The sequence below is a fragment of the Chelonoidis abingdonii genome, chromosome 6 (genome assembly GCF_003597395.2).
Source record: "Chelonoidis abingdonii isolate Lonesome George chromosome 6, CheloAbing_2.0, whole genome shotgun sequence".
Classification (NCBI taxonomy): domain Eukaryota; kingdom Metazoa; phylum Chordata; order Testudines; family Testudinidae; genus Chelonoidis; species Chelonoidis abingdonii.
In genome coordinates, this window is record NC_133774.1 from 48,532,255 (window position 1) to 48,554,230 (window position 21,976).

Consider the following 21,976-nt stretch of genomic DNA (forward strand, 5'->3'; position numbering starts at 1 on the left):
GATCATCACTCTAAATCTGTACAGAGGCTTCAGATTTCGAAACAAGATGTGCAATAAGTACAAGGCAGTCATCTGACTAAGGGGTGACACAAGGGAGTGCCCTGTAAAATGAGCGAGCAAGACGCACACAATGGCCAGAATTAGATACTATCCTAATTACAGGAAACGGCTTTTCACTATTGCTAAGGCTGTGACACAGATAAAATCCACGAGACTCAAAGCTAAGGCTAACATTGTCTTTTTTTTTTTTTTTTTTTTTTTTTTAAGTTTAGCAGTTGTAGGTAAATGATTTAGTTCCAGAGATTGTGATCATGTTAAACAGAGGCCGAAGATAACATGTAGGAGGCACTCTAATATAAAAATTTTTCTAAATATTGTTATGTCATCAAGGGAGTGAAAGTTAGTAGGTTAAATAGCAAAAGCACTTTTCTTAAAGCTGTTTACTTTTCATATAGGCATTGGGCTTTATTCTGCCTTCACTCACACTAGTTTTACATTAGTGAACAATTGACTAGAGTAGAACTACTCATGGTTTACACTGAGATAAGTTCAGTCAAAGCCCTTGTTTTCTAAAATGCTCAGAAATTTCCAGACATCCAAGTGTTGGCATCTTAAATACACTCTGGAGGATCAGAAAGCAGTGAAAGTGCGGCTTTGCCTATTCTCTTACTTTCCTCACTCATTATGAGCTTTGCTGGCCTCTGTAACAGGAGTTGTTTCTCCTCAGCACAGATAGTTTTACTATTATGATTGCAATTGTTAATCTTTAACCACGATTGAATCTACATAAGATGGTTTCCTCTGAAAGAGGCATTGCCACTGCCAAAGACTGTTGTGCCCTTTTCTAAGAAAGCAGGAAGTCCCTACTGCTTAAATATAGTCACACAACGTTAATATTCTCAGTACAGATGCAGAATATGCAGTTTCCTGTTTAATGCTGCATGCATTGATCTGTGTAAGATTGACATTTACTGCACCAATACTGTTAAATAAGTGATGTCTGTATCACTGTGGAAGCCAATAGTGTCATGGCAAAAATCTAGAACCTATTTTTTAATGTCCAAGAAGTGACCATTCACTTGCATTTTAAACACCTAGCTACGCGCATGGTTTTCTCTTCCTGAATATGTCTTTGAAAATGTTTCAAGAGGTAGCTTTGCAATTTGAAAGATAAAAAGTATTAAACAGCAAAAGTATGAAAAGAAGGTGAAACTTTAAAAACTTTCTTATGGAAGTTTCTAAACCTCTGTCACAGAAAAATATCTCATTTTGAGTTAGATTTCTGCTATCTGATCACCATTCTAAGAACTGAAAATCTGAAGCCTTTGCACCATTCAGTTAGGAGAGCTGACACTTGAAAGGAGAGGGAAATAAATCATAAATGGCTTTTTTCCAGTTTTACATCAACACCTGGGTTCTTGTGTCAGGAAGTCGAAGTCCCACCAGACCTCCACACACGAGAACAGTTGAAGCTAGAAGAATGGGGATTGCTTTGGTGATGCCAACAAGGGAACCAAATATTAAGTTTCCAAGTACAGCTGCTGCTTTGCATAGTGCATTCAAAAAGCCGAAGCCTGTTGCCCTAAAAGAAAAAAAAAACAACAACATTAAACATGCTTGAAAAATTAAAGCCTCTGGGACAGATCCTCAGCTGGGGTAAATCAGGGTAGCCCCATTGACTTCAGTGAAGCCATCTCAATTTACACTAGCTGAGGATCTGGCCTCTTGATTGCATAGTGTGCCAACAAAACAAGGTGACGATCATCTTTGTATGGGGAACAGAAAGTTTTAATTTCGTCCAGCTGGCACACCTGATCAAACAGGTGGTGGAAATGCTGATGAGATCTCATCCTCATATAATAATGAACATTAAGACTTTGGACATGAACCGAATGGGGGCTTGAAAAATGGGTCTACATACATACTACACTGCAAAGAAAACCCCACAGCCCTGAGTCTCAGCGCCCAGGTCAACTGGCTCAGGCTTGTGGAGTTGGGATGTGTGGGGCTATAAAACTGCAGCGCAGACATTTAGGCTTAGCTCTGAAAGCCTGCAACCAGGGAGGGCCTTGAAGTACAGGCTCCAGCCCCAGCCTAAACATCTACACTGCTATTTTCAGCCCCGCAGCCCAAGCCCCATGAGTCTGAGTCAATTGACTCAGGCTCTGAAATTTGGTGCCATAGGTTTTAATTTGAAGGGTAGACGTGCCCTAAGAGATTCTGCAGGATAGGGAAGGGAGGTGGTTTGCTAGCTGAGAATCTAATAAAAACACTTCTGAGTGGACATTGCTTTATGGAAACATAATATATGATCCTATTAATATTCTGTATCAAAGCCGAAGAGTAACTTGTCTGCTTAGCTGATGACAAGGTTAAAACTAGATATGTTCTGCAAACGACTTTGATTTCAAAAAACCTTGTTTAATCAGGAATATATCATATGGAGACTGTTGCTTAGGTAATTTTGCACAGGATGTCCCAAAGAGAACAAAACCTCTAATAGAAACAAAGAAAGGCAAAGAGTATCAGAAGTGTTAGTCAATATGGGTTTGGACAGAGGTGTCTTGTGTCATCAGGGGCTTCAGTCAGAGGAACACAAGGGTGAAGGCTGATGACCAAGACAACGACACTGTAGTGGGATGTTGTACAAATGCTGAAGCCAACATTCTTCTTTTCCAAGAATTCTTATGGGAGAAAAATCATAAGTGTTGATATCTATTGTTTCCACATTAGCTCTGTGAATTATGTACTTTCTGAACTCATGACACATGGTCAGTCTTGCTGTGTGATTATAACCATCACTGCTATATTAGACCCTTGGCACGTACTCTGGTGCCCACAGGTCACTTGCAGCCAACAGCTGTGTTTTATGCTTCCCTTGCAACCTTTAAAATACTTGAACTTTAGCAAAATATTGTTCCTTTTGATTAAAGTATTGATTATCTTTTTTATACCACACGGTGCCCCTTTAACATACCACAACAGGGAAAAAACCTCAGTGATATGTCTGAGGGCTATCAAGTGATTAAAAAAATTAATCATTATTAATTGTGCTGTTAAACAATAGAATACCATTTACTTTAAATATTTTTGGATTTACTACATTTTCAAATATATTAATGTCAATTATAACAGAATACAAAGTGCACAGTGCTCAATTTATTTTTTATTACAAATATTTGCACAGTAAAAAACAAAAAAAGTCCAAAATTGTATTTTTCAATTCACCTCATACAAGTACTATAGTGCAATCTCTTTATCGTGAAAGATGAACTTACAAATATAGAATTATGTACCAAAAAAACTGCATTAAAAAATAAAACAATGTAAACTTTAGAGCCTACTCTAGTTTTTACCCGCATTCTGCAAATATTTCATGTTATAGCAGTCTCCGATGATGACCCAGCACCTGTTTGTTTTAAGAACACTTTCACAGCAGATTTGACAAAACACAAAGAAGGAACCCATGTGAGATTTCTAAAAATAGCTAAAGCACTCAACCCAAGGTTTAAGAATCTGAAGTGCCGTCCAAAATCTGAGAGGGACGAGGTGTAGAGCATGCTTTTAGAAGTCTTAAAAGAGCAACACACTGATGCAGAAACTACAGAACCCAAACCACCAAAAAAGAAAATCAACCTTCTGCTGGTGGCATCAGACTCAGATGATGAAAATAAATGTGCGTCAGTCCACGCTGCTTTGGACTGTTATCAAGCAGAAGTCATCATCAGCATGGACGCATGTCCTCTAGAATGATAGTTGAAGCATGAAGGGACATATGAATCCTTAGTGCACTGGCATGTAAATATTTAGCAACTCTGGCTACAAAAGTGCCATGCGAACGCCTGTTCTCACTTTCTGATGCCATTGTAAATAAGAAGCAAGCAGCATTATTTTCTGCAAATTATAACCAACCTTGTTTGTCTGAGTGATTGGCTCACCAAGAAGTAGCACTGAGTGGACTTGTAGGCTCTAAAGTTTTACACTGTTTTGTTTTTGAGTGCAGTTATGTAACCAAAAAAAATCTGCATTTGTAAGTTACACTTTCACCATAAAGAGATTGCACTTCAGTACTTGTGTGAGGTGAATTAAACTAAAGAAATAGTATTTTATCATTTTTACAGTGCATATATTTGTAATAAAAATAATATAAAGTGAGTACTGTGAACTTTATATTCTGTGTTGTAATTGAAGTCAATATTGGAAATGTGGAAAAACATCCAAAAATATTTAATAAATTTCAATTGGTATTCTAGTGTTATAAGTGCGATTAATCACATGAGTTAACTGTGATTGACAGCCCTAATTTTTTTATATTATATACACACACACACGCACACACTTATTGTAGCTTCCACTAGTGCCCTAAGGCCAAAATTTGCCCAAAAGATTATGAACACTGAGAAAAACAATGTTTATGTAGAGATAAGGTAATCCTTTTCTGTCCACAGGTCTCAGCCTAAATGCAGTAAAAGCTAACAGAATAAGAGTTAACAGAACTAACAAAAGAATATAGATCTAGCTAATGCAAATTTACACACAGATCTAGACATAAAATCTTTGGAAGGGCAACGCTAGGGAACATATGGAGATACTTTTTATATTATTCTGTAGAGGTAAATTGCTTCACAGGTGCTATCTGCTTACATCATCTAGTTATAACAAGGGCCTGCATATAATTTCCTGAGCATTTGGAACATGTATTTTCATATCCTGTGCTCTACAACTAGCACATTCAGAACCTGCAGTATATTCCAAGACTTATCAGATGGATGTGTCTGTATTTTAACTCAAATATGAAGGTACTTTTTAAAGATGGTATGTAATATATTTGAACTAAATTGGTGCAGTATTCAGGTACTGAAAAAGCCCAGCTCTTTTGCAAAATATAATTGGCATAGTCAAACTTTTGCAACTGGATGGTGCTGCTAATTTTCTGATCTTATGAACATTGTCAAATGATCATAAAGAGATGAATAAGACTGTTAAAATAAGCCCATTTTTCTTTGGCCTTGACTGTTTCGAAGTTTTAAAATGAACAACCCTGTAGTAAATGTCATCTTTTGATCTTTATGCAGTCTCCACGCATAAAATGTTGCATAAAATACTATGTTGTTAATTGTGACCAGGAATAAAAATAAGATGTTCAAAGAATGAAGAAAAACGTCTGAATAATGTAGTCTTTTCTTGGTGCATCTGAACAGTGTTCTCTCTATTTTCAATCATCTCTGATCGCTCACTTGAATCTTTAAACTATGGGCCCGACTGTGCATGCCTTGTGCCCCAATAAACACGAACAAGAGTTTCGATGCTCAAGGAAAGCAGAATCAGGCCCTACAGCTTTAAAATACAAACGTGTTTGTTAAAATATTTGTGATTCAAATCAATTAAATCCCATATTAATACTTCCCTTCCGTGCACCCATAACTCATTCTAGTATAACGGAGGGACAGAGAAATGTATGTATCTGCCCCAATTCCCAAGCACAAGAGGGCCCAGTCTCCTTCTCTGCTGCAATCCTTGCTGCTGTGCTTCGAAGAAGAGATGAAGTGTATTTACATTCTAAGAATCATCAAGGAAACCTGGTGAATCATCAAAGCACTCAGTGTGGATTGAAATGCAGATGCCTGAAGGCATAAAGTCATTACCAAACATTGTACCAATCTGCACTACATTGATCAGTTAATGGGCAAATAGTTGGCACAAATTCCTGTTTTCTGACTTAGCTGTGAGATTCCCATTAGGGACCAGAGGAGTTATGTAGTCATAATCCTGTGCACAGCTTAGAAAATTGACAGGAACACATCACATCAATACTGGTAGTGCAGTGGGGTGGGTTTGTTCAACTCTTCAAAAATTTATTTTACATCTCTTAGTAATACTAGAACAACAATATGCAAAATCCTCCAGAAATATGGGGATGTGACAGGTCTGCCAGTGTGGTGGTAGTGAGAAGGTAGGTTTTAATCCTGGTGCAAGGGAGGTTTGGGTTAGTTAAGACATGACAAAGAGAAATGGCTTCCTTTAGCCAAAGTCCCAAATGAAAAAAAGTGGCTAAAAATGGGAGGTTAGTGACCCAAGATATAGCTCACCAGAGCTCTTTCCCTGAACCCATGTGTATTCTTCTGTGGGCCAGGTACTTCTACTATTAAACTTAATGGTCTGGCCTTGCAGCAATACCAACTAGTAACTATCTTCCTGAAATTCCAGCAGTATTTGCAGGGGCACCTGTCTGTACAGCCCAGGGATTTGACACTTTTGTTTCCAGACCCAGTGCCAGGTTCCAGCCACATCTTCGCATAAGACTATGAATAACATTATTATGGCTCCCTGAAATATATGTGAAAAGATATAATGGAAGCTAGCAGTTTTTCCTCAATATGTTATGGCCAATCTTCTAATGTTAACAACCCAAGCATGTCCAGGTTTTTCTCCCTTTCACATTAGGGCACAGTTTCATATCCTAGACTAAGAAGGTGCAAAATTTTACCCACAAGTAGGACCACAGAATTTGCCTTTCTGCATCTGATTAATGGTTCACCAAGGACAATTGTATAGTCTGGTTATAAATCTCTGAAATGTGATCATTTCACCATCACACACAGAAGTATACAACTGGAGATATAAGAAAAGGAACTACAGTCAGAGAATTAGGGGTCCTAGATTTTTGCATCCTTGATGCTGAAGAGGCAGAGGGAGACAGGAAGGAGATAGACACTTTGACAAGTACCTAGAAAACTAGATCAAGTGAGTTAATAAAACCCATCTGCTTTTTACAACAAAATTTTTTCAGCTGAGTTTATCTGAAGTCATCTGCTGGACAGGACAAGTGCAAGTCAGCCAATTAGAATGATCAGGATTATATTACATATGAATCCTCCTTGAGATAATATCTGAAACAAAACATACAGCAGTAGCCTAAAAATAAAGACAGCAAAGAAAGATTTGTGAGGCATTTTATGTCATAAGAATAGAAACATGAGTTTCCACAGAGTGCAGTTGAACCACATCCACAGGATGGCAGTAGAAAATAACTGTCAGGAAGTGTATTGTGAGTCAGTGACTGCAAAACTATGTCTGAGATGAATACAAAATTTCTCTGACAGCAACAACAATACGATATAAGGTTTAAAATATCCTGTGGATAATGTTTATCACTCTGGGGGAGTTCTCCAGGCTCAGAAAGGGAAATGAAGGATGGGTGCACTGAGCAGTAGGTAGATCTGTAATTTTTCATTTTTGACTGAACTCTCTGCACTCTTTTCAAATGCTCTGGGAAAAGGCAGGATATGATGATTGCATTTTACAGTACATTGTGAACTCTAAATTAGCTGGCCAAGATCAAAATCCAGATGTCTGGCAGACCTAGTGAAGTTAATGAACTGTTGGATTACTTGATCTAATGTGACTGTGAGGAGGTACAATGAGATGATTATACTTTTCAGTCTTTCAAAAGTCCGCTTAGGTTTGGCTTATTTATCTGGTTAGCTACTCCTGGGTGAGTGTTCTAACTTCTAATCGTGGTGCTTCCCAAACTAGTTCACAAGAAGCTGTTGTCATTTCCATGAATGTTGCAATTGAATGTTAAAGAAAGAAAATCTTCCTAAACATCTCTTCTCTAGAGAATTTTAGCTCTATTCCATTCAAATGTGTATTACAGTTAGAGCTGGTTGCCTGTGCAACCTTAATTCTACCTCCTCGTGCATATGAATTATGGTACAGTCTTTAATTACTTGACTGCACACTATCTTTTCCACCACAGGTCCCTTGCCTGATTCAGTGCACGGCATGGACCTGCTCTGGGGATAAATCAGGGCTGTACAATGAAGGAGACTGTTGTCTGTAGGACCCCTGCCTCATTTGATGAAGAAGCTGGAAGGTGTGTACTGAATGAATCATGGGAATGCCGAGGAGAAAGGACAGTCTCATCTTAAGGTAATTGAATACTGGCCTGCAGAACGGGATTCTATCCCTGCCTCTACTAAAGAGTCCCTATGTGATGCCAGGCAAGTCGCTAACCACACTTCAGAAATTGTGTGTTCCTCATTATCCGGGTGTCCAATTCGAGACCCCGGAATCTGATTGGCAGAAGTCCTGCAGCTCATAGCTGCAACTGAAGTTAATGGGAGCTCTGCTTTGAACATATAAACTGTTATACGATGCTAAGTATTCTGAAGAGTTCGATCTTAGCTGTCTCAGATTGGAAACTCAAAACTAGTGGACACTTCTGACCGTACCTCAGTTCCTCTTGTGTGAAAAGGGAACAATAATACCACCTTTCCTCACTGGGATGTTGTGAAGATTCATTAATTTATGATTGCGAAGGACTAAGAAACTAGAAGAGCACCTTAAGGGAGAAAACACAGGGGTAACTAATAATTCTGTAGTCAGTGCACGGTTTCGATGGTGTGCAGTAGACAATGTATGGAGCCACATGCTAAATCAGGGGTAGGCAACCTATGGCACGTGTTTCGAAGGTGGCACGTGAGCTGATTTTCAGTGGCACTCACACTGCCGGGTCCTGGCCACCGCTCTGGGGGAGCTCTGCATTTTAATTTAATTTTAAATGAAGTTTCTTAAACATTTTAAAAACCTTATTTACTTTATATACAACAATAGTTTAGTTATATATTATAGACTTATAGAAAGAGACCTTCTAAAAACGTTAAAATGTATTACTGGCACGCGAAACCTTAAATCAGAGTGAATAAATGAAGACTCGGCACACCACTTCTGAAAGGTTGCCGACCCCTGTGCACTGAGTGAGTCACGGTCCCATCAGAAAAATAAATATGGGGGGCTGATTAAAGGTTGCTAAGCAACCTTAATTCTGGCATTTCCAAACTTGTGAGTGTACTTGACCAGTATGTTGGCTGAGCAACCTATCCAGAAGGGAGGTGATGCTCAACAAGTTACTATCTTTAATGACCTGTTTTATGGGGTTAGAAACTGGACTAATGAAGCTAATCATTATTGTATTGTACAAAAATGTGTTTATAAAGCAGTAAAGAAAAAACCCAGAAGTACCAGAGTTACTGTTGTGTACATTTAAAATCTTAGAGAACAGGTGTATCTCCTATTTCACACTCTATGTAGTCTCTTATATTTGCAGTTGAACAGCTCCGATGAAGATTTATACTGTACATCCAGACAAAAAGTATGAAGATGGAGTTAGTACATAGCAGTCATTTAGGACAAACTACATTAAAGGAGTATTGTAATTACCTCAAACCCAAGCTTTAGAAAACCCAGGAAACTCACAGCTAAGGTTAAACTTAAAAGAAACCTAAACATGTTAAGGTTCACAAATGCAGTTAGGTTACTGAAACAACCCGCACACTCTCCTGTAGTCATACCAACACAGGGAAAAATTAAATGTGTCGCTATCTGCCATAGCACTTGCAGCCCCTCCCAGCTTGGTATTGTCTGCAAACTTTGTGTACTCTCTCTGTCATTATCTAAATCATTGATGAAGATATTGAATAGAACCAGACCCAGAACTGATCCCTGTGGGACCCCCCTCTTTATGCCTTTCCAGCATGACTGTAAACCACTGATAACTACCCTCTGGGAACTACTCTCAGAGAACACTTCCTTCCCACAGGAATCTAATTACTTCAGTGGTTTTTGGATTAGGTCTATAGTCCCTCTTTAGAAGTCATACTTCTTCTCTGCTCCTGGTTTCCTAGGCAATGTAGATGGAACCTCAGAGCCCATGGAGCCTCATAAACGGGCAAAGGATAGGGAGTCACTACAGGGAGAGGGGATCACAGGCAGCAGGAATTGGCATTGGAACACACTGAGAGGGGAGGAGGTGGCCAGTTACAGGAAAAGGAGCAGCAAATTAGGTCCACGCAAGTGCTGCTCTGCACATAACTCTACAAAACATAGGGCCAGCCCTGCATATAAATAACCCAGAAGGCCACTGTTAGGGCCACAGTTCCTACTCAACAGCTCCCACTGACAACAGGTGGTGCTGGGAGCTGAGCTCTTGTGAAAATCTGGCCCTTGTGAAAATCTGGTATATATTACCAATGGCCAGTCAAAGATCAGCAGATTCTATCAACCAGCCTTTTTATGGAATATAAAAATATTTGCTCTCTGGTTGAGCCCTTGTAGAAGGAATTTCAGTTGGAAGTCATCTTTTGTGGTGGAACTGTGGGCAGCTGTTATTGTGTGTGAATTGTTTTAAAAGGGACAAATAGGAAAATACTTTGTCATAGTAGTGGTATTAGCAGAAACTGCTAAAGAGCAACTATTAAGTAAAGATGCAGTGCAGACTCACTAGGATATATGCTGAAATGTAAAAAAGTAGATGGAGTAGTTACCAGCAGTAACTTTTTGTTATTAAAAAATATTAATTTTAGTGGAAGAAAAATACAATGAGTTTTATCACAGTAAATTTTCCTCTACTTGGCTTTAGTAAAATATTTACTTCTATTACATTCAGGAACGCCAAGAAAACAGCCATCTGTAAAGAAGGTTTATAATGCTTGGTTGATGGGATGATTATTACCGGAAGAGCACTTCTTGAGGTGTAATAAAAACACAGTGACATAAAAATAGAATGCTTTGGATTCATAAGTCATCTGGTACGGTCACCTTGAGATAGCTACAACAATGGAGATGAACTTCCAGGGTAAAAAAAGAAAAGATCTTTGAAGCCTTTCTGCCAAAGAGGAACTAGAGGTGAGTGTTGTACTTACAATTGTATCTATAATTTCTCCTTTCCCGAGGAAATGTCTATGCATATATTCACCCCAAAGCTTGGAATAGCATGTAAGGCATTAGGCAATAAGTAGCCTCTAGGTATTTTTATGTCCAGTATTAGAAATGTCTAATGCCTTCATGACATGATGTACAACAACGTGAGAAAAGATGCTCCCCGGCTTCACTGACAGGAATATGAACAATTACAACAGAAGCATTTTTTCAAGAATAAAAGAAAATAAACTGTCTCAGTTTTCAGATCTACTAGATTTACTCTTTATGAACTACAACATCTTATACATCCTTGTCCTTTTAATCCCTTCACTGACATTAGACCAATGATCTAGAGCTCCAATCTCAGGTTTAGATGAGAAACTTTCTTGCAGAAATTGGCCTGGGGGCCTTTTTCAAGAGCCTGGAAAGGTCAGAAGCAGTGCTCTAGAGGCTTCTTTGTAGCTGGTTAATGAAGAGATCACATACATACCTGCTGACCCTTCATACAAATCCTCACAGGACCGATTAATAGTTCATATTTGGCCCGACATATTAGCCCTCCAAAAATGTGCTATAATCACTGGCACAGGGATTTGATATTACAGTCTCCACATCATTTCAAAGTCGACACACAACTATACTTTGGTTCAAATTCTGTCCTTTAGTTATACTATTGTAAATCTAGAATCAGTCCACTGAAGTCAGCAGAATCACTGCAGATTAGCACAGTCTAAATGAGAGCAGAATTTGAACCTACATGTTTCACATCAGCTATACTTCTTATGGTATTAATTCAAAAGAAGAGGTATCTGATGCAAAATATGTCTCAAATCATTATCAAACTGCTCAGAAACCAGATTCTTTTTTCCTCTGTTTGCAAGAGAAATGAGGAGTGGAAGACTAGCACACATTATAAGACTCTGAGTATGTTTTGCAATGGAGCCAGCAGGACTAACACAGTTATATTTCAATGTACCTTCTGTCCGTAGGATACAGTTCCACAGTAATGACATCAAGGGAGTTCCATGCTGAGATGGTGAGACCATTGTACAAACACAGCATGCCTATCATCATGGATTCACTCGTACCAAACCACAAGAAAAAACAGCTAATTCCAGAGAGTACCATAGAACCACCTATATTCAAGGCAGATCAAAAAATAAATAAATAAATAAAAAAAATCATCGTTTTTACAGAATAAAAATATTTATAATCTTGTTTGTTTTGCATAACAATGGACTTTCTACATTGGACAGTTTAAACCACTAAACTGCATATTTGAGTTTAAAACTAAATTCTAACACAGAACCAATTTCTCTGGCAACTATCAGTTGGGACCATACTTTTTGCAATTACAAGGAATGCATTTACATACCATAGTAAACTAACAAGAATAATTTAGTAGGATTCAGTCTTCATGTACAATGTTGCTCATAGAAAATCAACGTAATAAATTACTTCGTCATTTAAGTAAAATGAGCATAAATTTGTCATTATGAAGAGTTGACATCTGATTTTCAACTTCCACTAATGTCCCAAAATAGAAACTTGTCTACGGGCTCCTCTAAATTATACTAGCTAGATGGTTCCCTACACTCACTAAATGGTCTGTTGCACCATCTGAGGATTACCTGTGCACAACTCCCTCTCCCTTTAATGGAGTAAGCCAATAATGAACACTTTTAAAAATCCCACAATACTTATTTTATGGTAATACTGAGTGATGAACAAATATATGGCAGTTGAGAATTGGCTGGGCTCCTTAGCTGTTAATTTCCAAACTGTCTAACATTTGGGTGTTTTTGAATAGGTAATTAGGATTATACACTAATGAAAAAGTCGCTGGAAGGGATTTCTTCTTGCCTTTATGAACAGCAAACCCTAAAAGAGAAAACTTTGTTTTATCTAGACTGCTTTAGGTTTTTTGGGGGGGATTTTGACAAAGCCCATACCTAACATCGTTAAACGTCCAATTCTGTCCATCAGAAGAGCAGATACAATATTCCCTGGTAACACAGCCAAAGTTCCCAGGAAATTAACAAAGTAAATCCAATAGGCACTGTAGTCATCATCAAAGGTAATCTGACATCCTGTCTTGTTGTGCTTAAATATGCAGTTTATAAATTCAGTGTCAATGAATTTATATTGCTCAAGATCTGTGGAAACAAGGGAAGTGTCAGCAAAATAATATCAGCTAACTCATAACCCTGTGAGAAGCATAGGATTTAAAACATCCCAAAATTAGACACGCTCATTAATAAATAGGAGCTTACATGCTGCTTTGCTTAGTATAATATGGCTAGTTACTGCTGTTACTTGTTGGTATTTTTCCCATATTTTACTATACTATATTATACTATACACACACACACACACACACACACACACACACACTCCAGATGAATTCAGAGCTTATGAAAATAAAGGACATAAACTGGTGCTTAAAGTTCCATAAGTGCTCTGCTCAGCTGGAGGCTGATAATACAGCCTACCACCCGGCATACTGAAGATTTACAAACTTCCAACACATAGGATTGTCAATGTTCCTCATTCTTGTTCAGCTACAGACCTGGGTCTCACTTGAACACAGACTGTCAATCATGTCACCTTTTGGTGGGTTTGTGGTAAGGGCGAATGTCAACTAGAAAATCAGATGAGACTCATTTTCATTTGGGATCAGAATGTATTAGCTTTCAAATTCAGTTCTATTCTAAAAAAGTGACTGCAAAAATGCTCTGGAATCACTGAGAGGCAATTAGGTTTTTCTAAGGGCTTGTCTACACAGGGAAGCAATGCCCTCCAGAGGGGTATAAATTTGAGGGTGCTGTAAGATCCCATGTAGACCCTGCTGATGAACTAGGAACCTTTTAGAGCATGTCAGCAGGGTCTACACAGGGCAGTTACTGCACTTTCCAATTGACACCTGGTGCACATTGCCCCTTATGTAGAGAAGCCCTAAGTACCAGCTCTGCAAACACAGCCTGAGGTGTGGGTTTGGTTGTTTCCTTTTTAGTGAGACACAAATGAAGCCAGAGCATCAGTGACTGCCCAGTTTCCACCTTGTTGTCCCACATGGCCATTTACTTCAAGGGCCCTCCATAGTAGCCCTGGACCATGTTAGGGATTTGAACACAGTTCTCCAGAGGTATAAAGCTAGTGTGCTCGCTCACTAGCATTTCCATTTGTTATGTTTTGAACCAGGAAGCGAACAAGCTATTAAATGCAGACAGTTTTCCTCCAGTGTCCTCCAAACTCACTCTGGAAGATCAGACCCTGCATTTCCCCCTTTGTTTTTCTTACTGCTGTCAGCCTTGAGGCCCTGAGTCACATAGACTTTCCCTTCAGGCAAAGAGGGCTGGGCATTTTTACCTCAGACACCTACCAACATAGGTTGCAAGATGGCCATGTGGGAGAGCAATAAGAGCTGCTACATCCCCCAAATGTTAAGCCCAGTGAACCAGATTCTCATCTCATTTACATTGGATTCAGTTGGACAAAATGGAGCTACGCTGGATTTATGACTGTGTAAATAAGATCAGGCCCTGCCCCATTGTCTCTGCAATATTCCCATCTCTTATTGGCCTAGGTAATGGGGGATGGGAGGGAGGGAGGGGGAAAGAGAAAGAAAGAGGAAAAAAAAAAAGAGAGAAAGAAAGGGTATGAACTGTGAACGCAGATCCCCTCCCCTAAACATAGTAGCATATTGCATATCACTACTAGACAGGTATGCCAGCTCTGGCACTGATCTTTTTCAAACTCCCAAGTCAGATATAAGCCTAACTAGAGCAATCACTATACAAGTAAACAAACTTTCTCTTATGTCTTTTGAAACTCCACAGAGACAGTTAACAAACTGAAGAGATTTAAAATTCACTCCCTGAATTAACAGTGGGCATGCGATCTTTTAAAAGGGTGTGTTCCTTTACACTTATTTTCATTATTATTGCTGCGCATATTTATTACAGTAGTGCCTAAGGACCAATCAAGGGTGAGGTCCAATTGTGCTAGTACTGGACAATCACAGTAGTAAACAGCCCCTTCCCAGAAGAGCTTGCAGTCTAAATAGGCAAGACAGACAGAGGGTGGGAGAAGGAGTTTAAACACATCAGCACAATGTGTGCCAATGTAACACCAAATGCCATGTTATTTCCACTTTTTTTAAAAGACAGATTTAGTTAGGAAAGGATCAGCTAAATGGAAAGAAAAAGGGTTGGGGAAAGAATACATTGAAGGGAAGGGAGATGAGAGGGACAGGGCAGGAGAGAAGAGGGTAACCGGCAGCTGTGGAGTGAAACTGAGGCCTGGTCTACACTATGCGTTTAAGTCGATTTAAAGAGCGTTAAATCATTTAACGCTGTACCCGTCCACACTACAACGCCCTTTATATCGATATAAAGGGCTCTTTAAATCGATTTCTGTACTCCACCCCGACGAGAGGAGTAGCGCTAAATTCGATATTAACATATCGGATTACGGTTAGTGTGGACGGAAATCGACGTTATTGGCCTCCGGGCAGTCTCTGAAAAGTATTTGCATTCTTGGCTGAGCTCCCAATGTCTGTAGGTTCAAACACAGTGTCTGGCGTGGTTCAGGGAATAGCTCCTCAGTTTCTTCCCCCCCCCCCACCACGTGAAAGAAAAGGGAAAAGAAATCATTTCTTGACTTCTTTCAATGTCACCCTATGTGTACTGAATGCTGCTGGTAGACGCGATGCTGCAGCAGCAGTGAAGAGCAGTATCCGTTTCTCTCCTCTCCCCCTCCCCCGGTGGTAGACGGTACAATATGACTGATATCCGTCATCATTCGCCATCAGCCCGTGAGTGCTCCTGGCTGGCCTTAGCTGAGGCTGGCCGGGGGCGGCTAATAACCTGGGTAAAAATGGGAATGACTCCCAGTTTTCCCAGTAGATGGTACAGAACGGCTGGTACCGTCTTCATCATAGCAACTGGGGGCTGAGCTTCATCAGCCCCTCCCTTTCTGTGTAAAGAAAAGATTTCTGTACTGCCTGGACTGTCATAGCGCCTGGGAGGCTGCCTCCCCCTCATTTTTATCTCACTAACAAGTCTCTGTTCTTTATTCCTGCATTCTTTATAACTTCATGACACAAATGGGGGGGACACTGCCACAGGTAGCCCAGGAAGGTTGGGGGAGGAGGGAAGCAACGGGTGGGTTGTTGCAGGGGCACCCCCTGTGAATACTGACACGGAGCAGCTGTGCTCTGATACACTGGTCCTCTAATACACTTGCCCCTTATTCTAGGCAGGACTGACTCTATTTTTAGAAACCATAAGGAGGGATTGACTCAGTCCCAAGTGAGTCAATCCCAATTTTGCTTTTGGCGTTGCGCCCCCGGCCGATTTCAGCCAGGGGCACTCATGATAGCAGCGGACAGTACAGAGGGGGAGAGATAAACGTCATCTCATTGCCAGTTTTCTCCGGCAGTAGACGGTACAGAACGACCGGTAACCATCTCTGCTATCATTGCAAAAGCAAGTGAATGCTGCTGTGTAGCGCTGGAGTATCGCCTCTCTGTCCGCGGCATCCAGTACACATACGGTGCCGGAAAAAAAAAAGCTGAACGGGCTCCATGGTTGCCGTGCTATGGCGTCTGCCAGGGCAATCCAGGGAAAAAATCGGGCAGCGCGAAAGGATTGTCAGCTGATGTTTTCCCAGAGGAAGGAATGACTGATGACATTTACCCAGAACCACCGCGCGACAATAATGATTCAACCCAGAATTCCCAGGGGCGGAGGGAGACTGCTGGGAACTATGGGATAGCGCTACGGACTACGGAAGAGCTACCCACAATGCAACGCTTCAGAAATCGACATTAGCCTCGGACCATGGACGCACAACGCTGAATTACTGTGCCTAGTGTGGCCGCATGAAATCGAATTTATAATATCAGTTTTATAAAACCGATTTTAGCTAATTCGATATTATCCCGTAGTGTAGACGTGGCCTGAGGTGAAGAGATTATGTGACAAGGCAAGGAAGAGGGCTGCAGCAAACAGACAATCAGCACAGGGCAGAGAAAAATCTAGTCAAAGCTATGGAAAGCTTTCTGAATGTCCAAAGGTTCCTGCTTCAGCCTGGTGCTGGAGTCTCTGTCTTGTATTTATATCTATTGCTTTTACAGCTATTGTATTCCTGACAAGCAGCTTTGTGAAATAAGACCATGGTAGTTGGACAGTGATATGATTTTCCTTTCAGCATACCTGTGCTGGAGAAGTTGGTGTCCACAAAAGTACAGTTCCTGAAGTATGTGCTCACAGAAGTAATGTCCTCAAATAAGCAATTCTTAAAAAGGGAATCTTCAAAGGTTACTGATTTAAACTTCATCATAATAAACCTGCCCAATACAAATAATTTCCATCAGTCTGCCTTCATGCATCATGATTAGAGATTCAGCTGTGCAGTCTTACATGGATGCCATTCTCAGAAGTCCCATGCCCACAAACATAATGGTTCTTGCAGAGTCAGAATGGCTGACTGCTTGATGCTGTGCGACCATTGTTGAATACATTGATTTCACAAAATCACATTCCCTCACAGCTGCTGGGCATACCCTTTTCATAGTTAATACAAGGATAAAATATTTGTTATCACCAATCTCTAATCAAAATGTAAAGAACCTCAGGACTCTGGTGTAATATACTTTTAAAAGCAATGTTAAACACCATTTCACAAGTGTCACTGTATTCTTCGCTAAGGCTCCAGAAATCTGGCTTCTTGGAATAAATGATTAGTGGAGATGCTAACAGATTTTAAAGAACCTTTATTTCTACAGCCAGACAAAACCCTCTCCATCAGGTCAGGCTCAACATTTTGGTCCAGAATTTTAAAAAACGTTTACACCAAAAATGCTGGAATATAGTCACAAATATTGCATGTGCAGATAATCTGCTAGATGTCTAAATGTAAATATGTTTATGCTGCTACTGTGTACAATTGTAATTATTGTGCACAGAAATTATACACATGCATTTTTGTGCACACGATTCTAAAATTGCCTCTTTCTAGTTCCTAGCTCTTCTTACTTTCTGGTCCCTCCTTCTTAATGACTCTCAGATAACTAATACCATAGCCTTTTGACCTATTTAATTAAATTTTAAAAAGTAAAGGAAACCATACATATAATAAAAACATTAGACTCAATATTCTTAGGCCAAGTCTACACAACAAACTTTTTGCTAACATAGCTATGTTGGTCAGGTATGTGATGAGGTGTGATTTGAGCTGGGTCGGCAAAAGCCCTTTGTGTAGAATCATTTATACCAGCAAAACTGCACTTTTGGCAGTTTAGATTTTTTGAGGGGAAATGGGAGGTGGTGGAATAAGCTATACTGGCAAAAACAGTTTTGCAAGCATAAGCTGCATCCACCCTAGGATCACTTTGCCAGTATAGTTATACCAGCAAAGCCTTCTAAATCTTAGTTTAGCTAAAATTTCTACTACACAAACTTCTCCTGTTTTATACTAAACAACTTATTTAGTTTTAGGTCAAAGAGCACTTTTCTTCTTGAGGTAGAAAGTAGGAGTAGTAGTTGGGGGGTGGAAGAACGTCAAACAAGTTTATTGTGAGGTAGATAAAAATGGTGGGAATCAAACTCTCTCACAGATAAAATTGCTAGAATCACATCTTTTGTAGGAAGAGGGGACCCAAAATTTTATTTTGATTTTCATAGGTCACTGGCTAATGACTTCGCTGTTAGTATTGGACAGGAAAATGATGCCTTCGGCCTATTCATTAATTAACAACTGTACCTTTTCTCATCTGTGACAGACTCAGATTAAAATCTGTCAAATTCAGTGTCAACCCATTATCCTTTCACACCACCACCATCCTTGGTCTTCCTGTTCAAAAAATTGTCCCAAATGTTTAAAAGGGAAGCAAAGAGCAACAGGACTAACCTATTGAAACAGAAGAGCCAGACTGTGTCCCCTGCATGCTGCAAGATGTGCCTTTTGCACTTTGGACAGGAAACATGTTTTGAAATAAAATGAAAAAGAAAATCCAGCTGCTTTAAAATTGGTGTAGATTGTTGAGATGGTTTGAATTCAGATCCAACCAGATTTAGAAAGTTAGAATGCTGAATATTGTTGGAAACACTTTCTGATTCGGAGAGATTATGAAAAAAGGAGCAGAGGGTACAAAGAGAAAAAAAAATCCACAAAAAAAAAATCTACTAACTCCCCCCATGAAAATAGTAAATTTTTTTTTAGAGGGAACGACTGCAAAAGTTTACACTCCTGGGGAAAAATGGCTCAAGCAGTTCACCAATGTCAAAGTTTGCATACTTGATAGATTCAGGGCAGATTTGGAAACCACAGTATTTTTACAAGCATTTTTATTTGGATGTGATCTGCAGTACCTGGTCTGGCAGAGTGCAAAGCAACTGAAATTTACTGAATGATAATAAAGGGCTTCACTTTTTTAGACAGCATCCATCTCCTGAAATGGAATTAAATTTGGAAGGCAGAAGCTAATTTAAAATGAAATAGGCTAGTCATAATTTTCAATTGCTCTGCATTGAACAAAACTTTGTTTCCAAATTCAAATTCTTATTAAAAAAGAAGCCTTCTTATATTACCAAAACCATTAATATAATATATAATAAAATTACATTTAAGTGTAAGTAACAACTATTTAGTTCCACAGGGCTTAGAACCTTAATATACTTTATATTATACACATATGTATTGTAGACAGAGACCAGACACTTAAAACAACTCTGTGATCAACATAATTGGGTTGCTTTGATGTCTTTAGATAAGTAAGTCATTTAGAATTGTGCTCTGTAAAATTCTAGCTAGTGCCTTTAGACTTCTGGACTCAATTTAAAAATAAAAGGACATTGCTCATCTGGATTTTTACTTTTTACAACGGTTCATACTTTCTATCAAATGCCTCTGGTATTTATATTTTCAACTATTTCCCCCCTTTTAAGATGTCATCCTGTAAGGTGCTCAGTGTTTCTGAAGCTCAGCATTTTGTCAGAAGAGACCCTAAGTGAGTACCAAGAAAGGATGGTTTTTCTTTTGTTCCTTTTTACTTTTTTTTTTTCCTTTCTCTCACTATTAGAGATACATCTCCTGCATCCTCACATGCCACACACATTGGGTCTGAAAATCTCAATCCCCTGGTGAAAGTATGTACCAATAATGTGTATCCTCTAGTCTGGTTTATCAAAATAACCAAGGCCTCAATCCAGCAAAAGGGATCTACCTACATGGACCCATAACCCATATACAGTCCTCATCTACTTCCACTAGAGTGCAGGATCAAGCACCAAGGAGATAAGAACAAAATGACTCTTCCAAAAATTAAATGTAAACAAACCCAACCCAACCAACCTATTAATTTCAACACTGAAAAACATTAGTGTATTAAGAGCTTGTCTACACAGTGAAGCAAAGTACTCTAAAAGGGGGCAGTGAGAGCTCAGAAAGCACTCTAAAAGGGGGCAGTGAGAATCAGAATGCTTTACAAATTATGTCCCTCTACCATTTTACCATGTAGACAAGCCCTTAGGCAGAAACTTAAAATGTTAGTGAAATTAATGATATTTTCTTAACCAAAATCTTTCTAGACCTGTCATTGATGTATGATCCATTGATGTGAATCTGATTTTCCAATGTGAAGTTGAAGTTGAAATCTACAATTCTCTCTCCATTAAACTGTTTCACTTTGGATGCATATTCGTCCGATTGCAGATGTTTAATGACATCAGGGAACCAGACGGACAACCCATAGTAGCTGTGAAAAGCAGAAGCGTTCAGTCACAAAGCTCACCTTAATGTCAGAAGTAGGTACAAACTAGACAGACAACCTACAGCATCCAACTACTTAAAGCAGATAATTAGATCTGCAGAAACACTTCTATTTCTATCTGAATTTTAGATTTTTAAGCATCAAGCATAAGAATGCTTTTAGGATGAAATGCATTTTGCTTGCATAAAGTCATAATAGTGGGGTCTGTCACACTCTTCATCTGTGTGAGATGGGAGGAATAAATCCATCCTCCAATCAGGATCAGCGCTCAGGGGCGCAACATAGACCTCCTACAGCTGCTCGTTTAACCTGTTGTGCTTTCAAGGTTGTTAGGACCACTGGAATTGTGTGGTCATCGATCCCTTGTTTAATTCACACCGTAATCGTTCCCTATGCCAGACTATGCAGGGCCAGCAGAAACATCACCAGTGGGATGCAGGGAGAGCTGGAGGTTCAGATGTTCTGCGAGCTGCTCATGCTGTGCAGTCCCAACACAGAGTTTAAGTGGCTGCAGAATCTTGGCCAAGCTCTCTTCACTACAGTGAATGTCACTGTGAAGTTTAAACTCTTTAGTTAGGGATTGGGCCCCAGCAAATTTACACTACATAATGATTACAATGGTCTGAGAATTATCCTTAGCCCTGAGAGGGACATGATTGCTACAAAAATTTCCAAACCAAAGTAAGCTGGTGTATCACTTACTCTAGTGTTAAGGTCTCAGAAAAATGTTATCTGGAATCAGGGGACAACTGGCTGGAAGCTGGAGTGGGTCAGAGTGGCATTCTGTATAGTGGGTAGTTGCAAAACAGATAAGGAGATGCTGTTGTGGAAGGGATCCTGAAATAGAGGCGGCATAGAGCACTCTATGAAGGTGGAGGAAAGCTAAGGAACTAAAAATGAGTTTTACTTTCCTTCAGTTCCTCAGTGTACTTCAATGAGGATAAATTTAGCACAACAATAATTAATTATGATTAAAAAATATAAGAAAAGTTCATTTTCTGACAGTTCAATTTAAATCTATATAGAACGACAGTCATTAGGTTAATAAGGAAGCAAATAAGTGAATTACTGTAGCATCTGTTCACCAGTAAAACGTGCATGGAACAATAAGCCATAATAATATTATTGAGGATTTACATAATGCTTTACATCTTCCAAGTGCCTACAAATTCTGACCCTTAATCCATTTTTTTCTCATGGGAAATCTCTTTTTATTCAAGAAGATAGTGCGCTGGGCCTATATATTCAGAAGTGACAAGTGATCTGGAGTTCCTCAGTTTTTGGTCACACGACTCAACACCTTGAAGAGTCCTGAAAGTCAGAACCCTTTAAGGGGCCAGCTGGGAAACCAAAAATGGAGTAACCCCAAAATATGATGTTTTATTTAAAAGGGTAACGGAGTAAGTATTGTCAATAAGAAAAGAAAATCACAATGGCAAAGCAGATTTGCATTCCGCATGACCGGCAGCATTAAAATTAATCTGTATTTCAATATTTACA

General features: G+C 39.4%; 1 protein-coding gene across 1 annotated transcript in view; it reads right to left on the reverse strand.

The window, feature by feature from the left end:
- Window positions 1-233: 233 nt before the first annotated feature.
- The window catches only part of SV2C (synaptic vesicle glycoprotein 2C), a 187,033-nt gene continuing 165,290 nt past the window's right edge, over window positions 234-21,976 (reverse strand). Inside the window, exons 9-13 of the mRNA XM_032774308.2 lie at window positions 20,297-20,461; window positions 16,920-17,053; window positions 12,654-12,857; window positions 11,678-11,837; window positions 234-1,582 (exon numbers count right to left, since the gene is read on the reverse strand). Of these exons, the coding sequence (XP_032630199.1) occupies window positions 1,399-1,582; window positions 11,678-11,837; window positions 12,654-12,857; window positions 16,920-17,053; window positions 20,297-20,461 (847 nt within the window). The 3' untranslated portion in view covers window positions 234-1,398. The remainder of the gene's footprint in view (window positions 1,583-11,677; window positions 11,838-12,653; window positions 12,858-16,919; window positions 17,054-20,296; window positions 20,462-21,976) is intronic.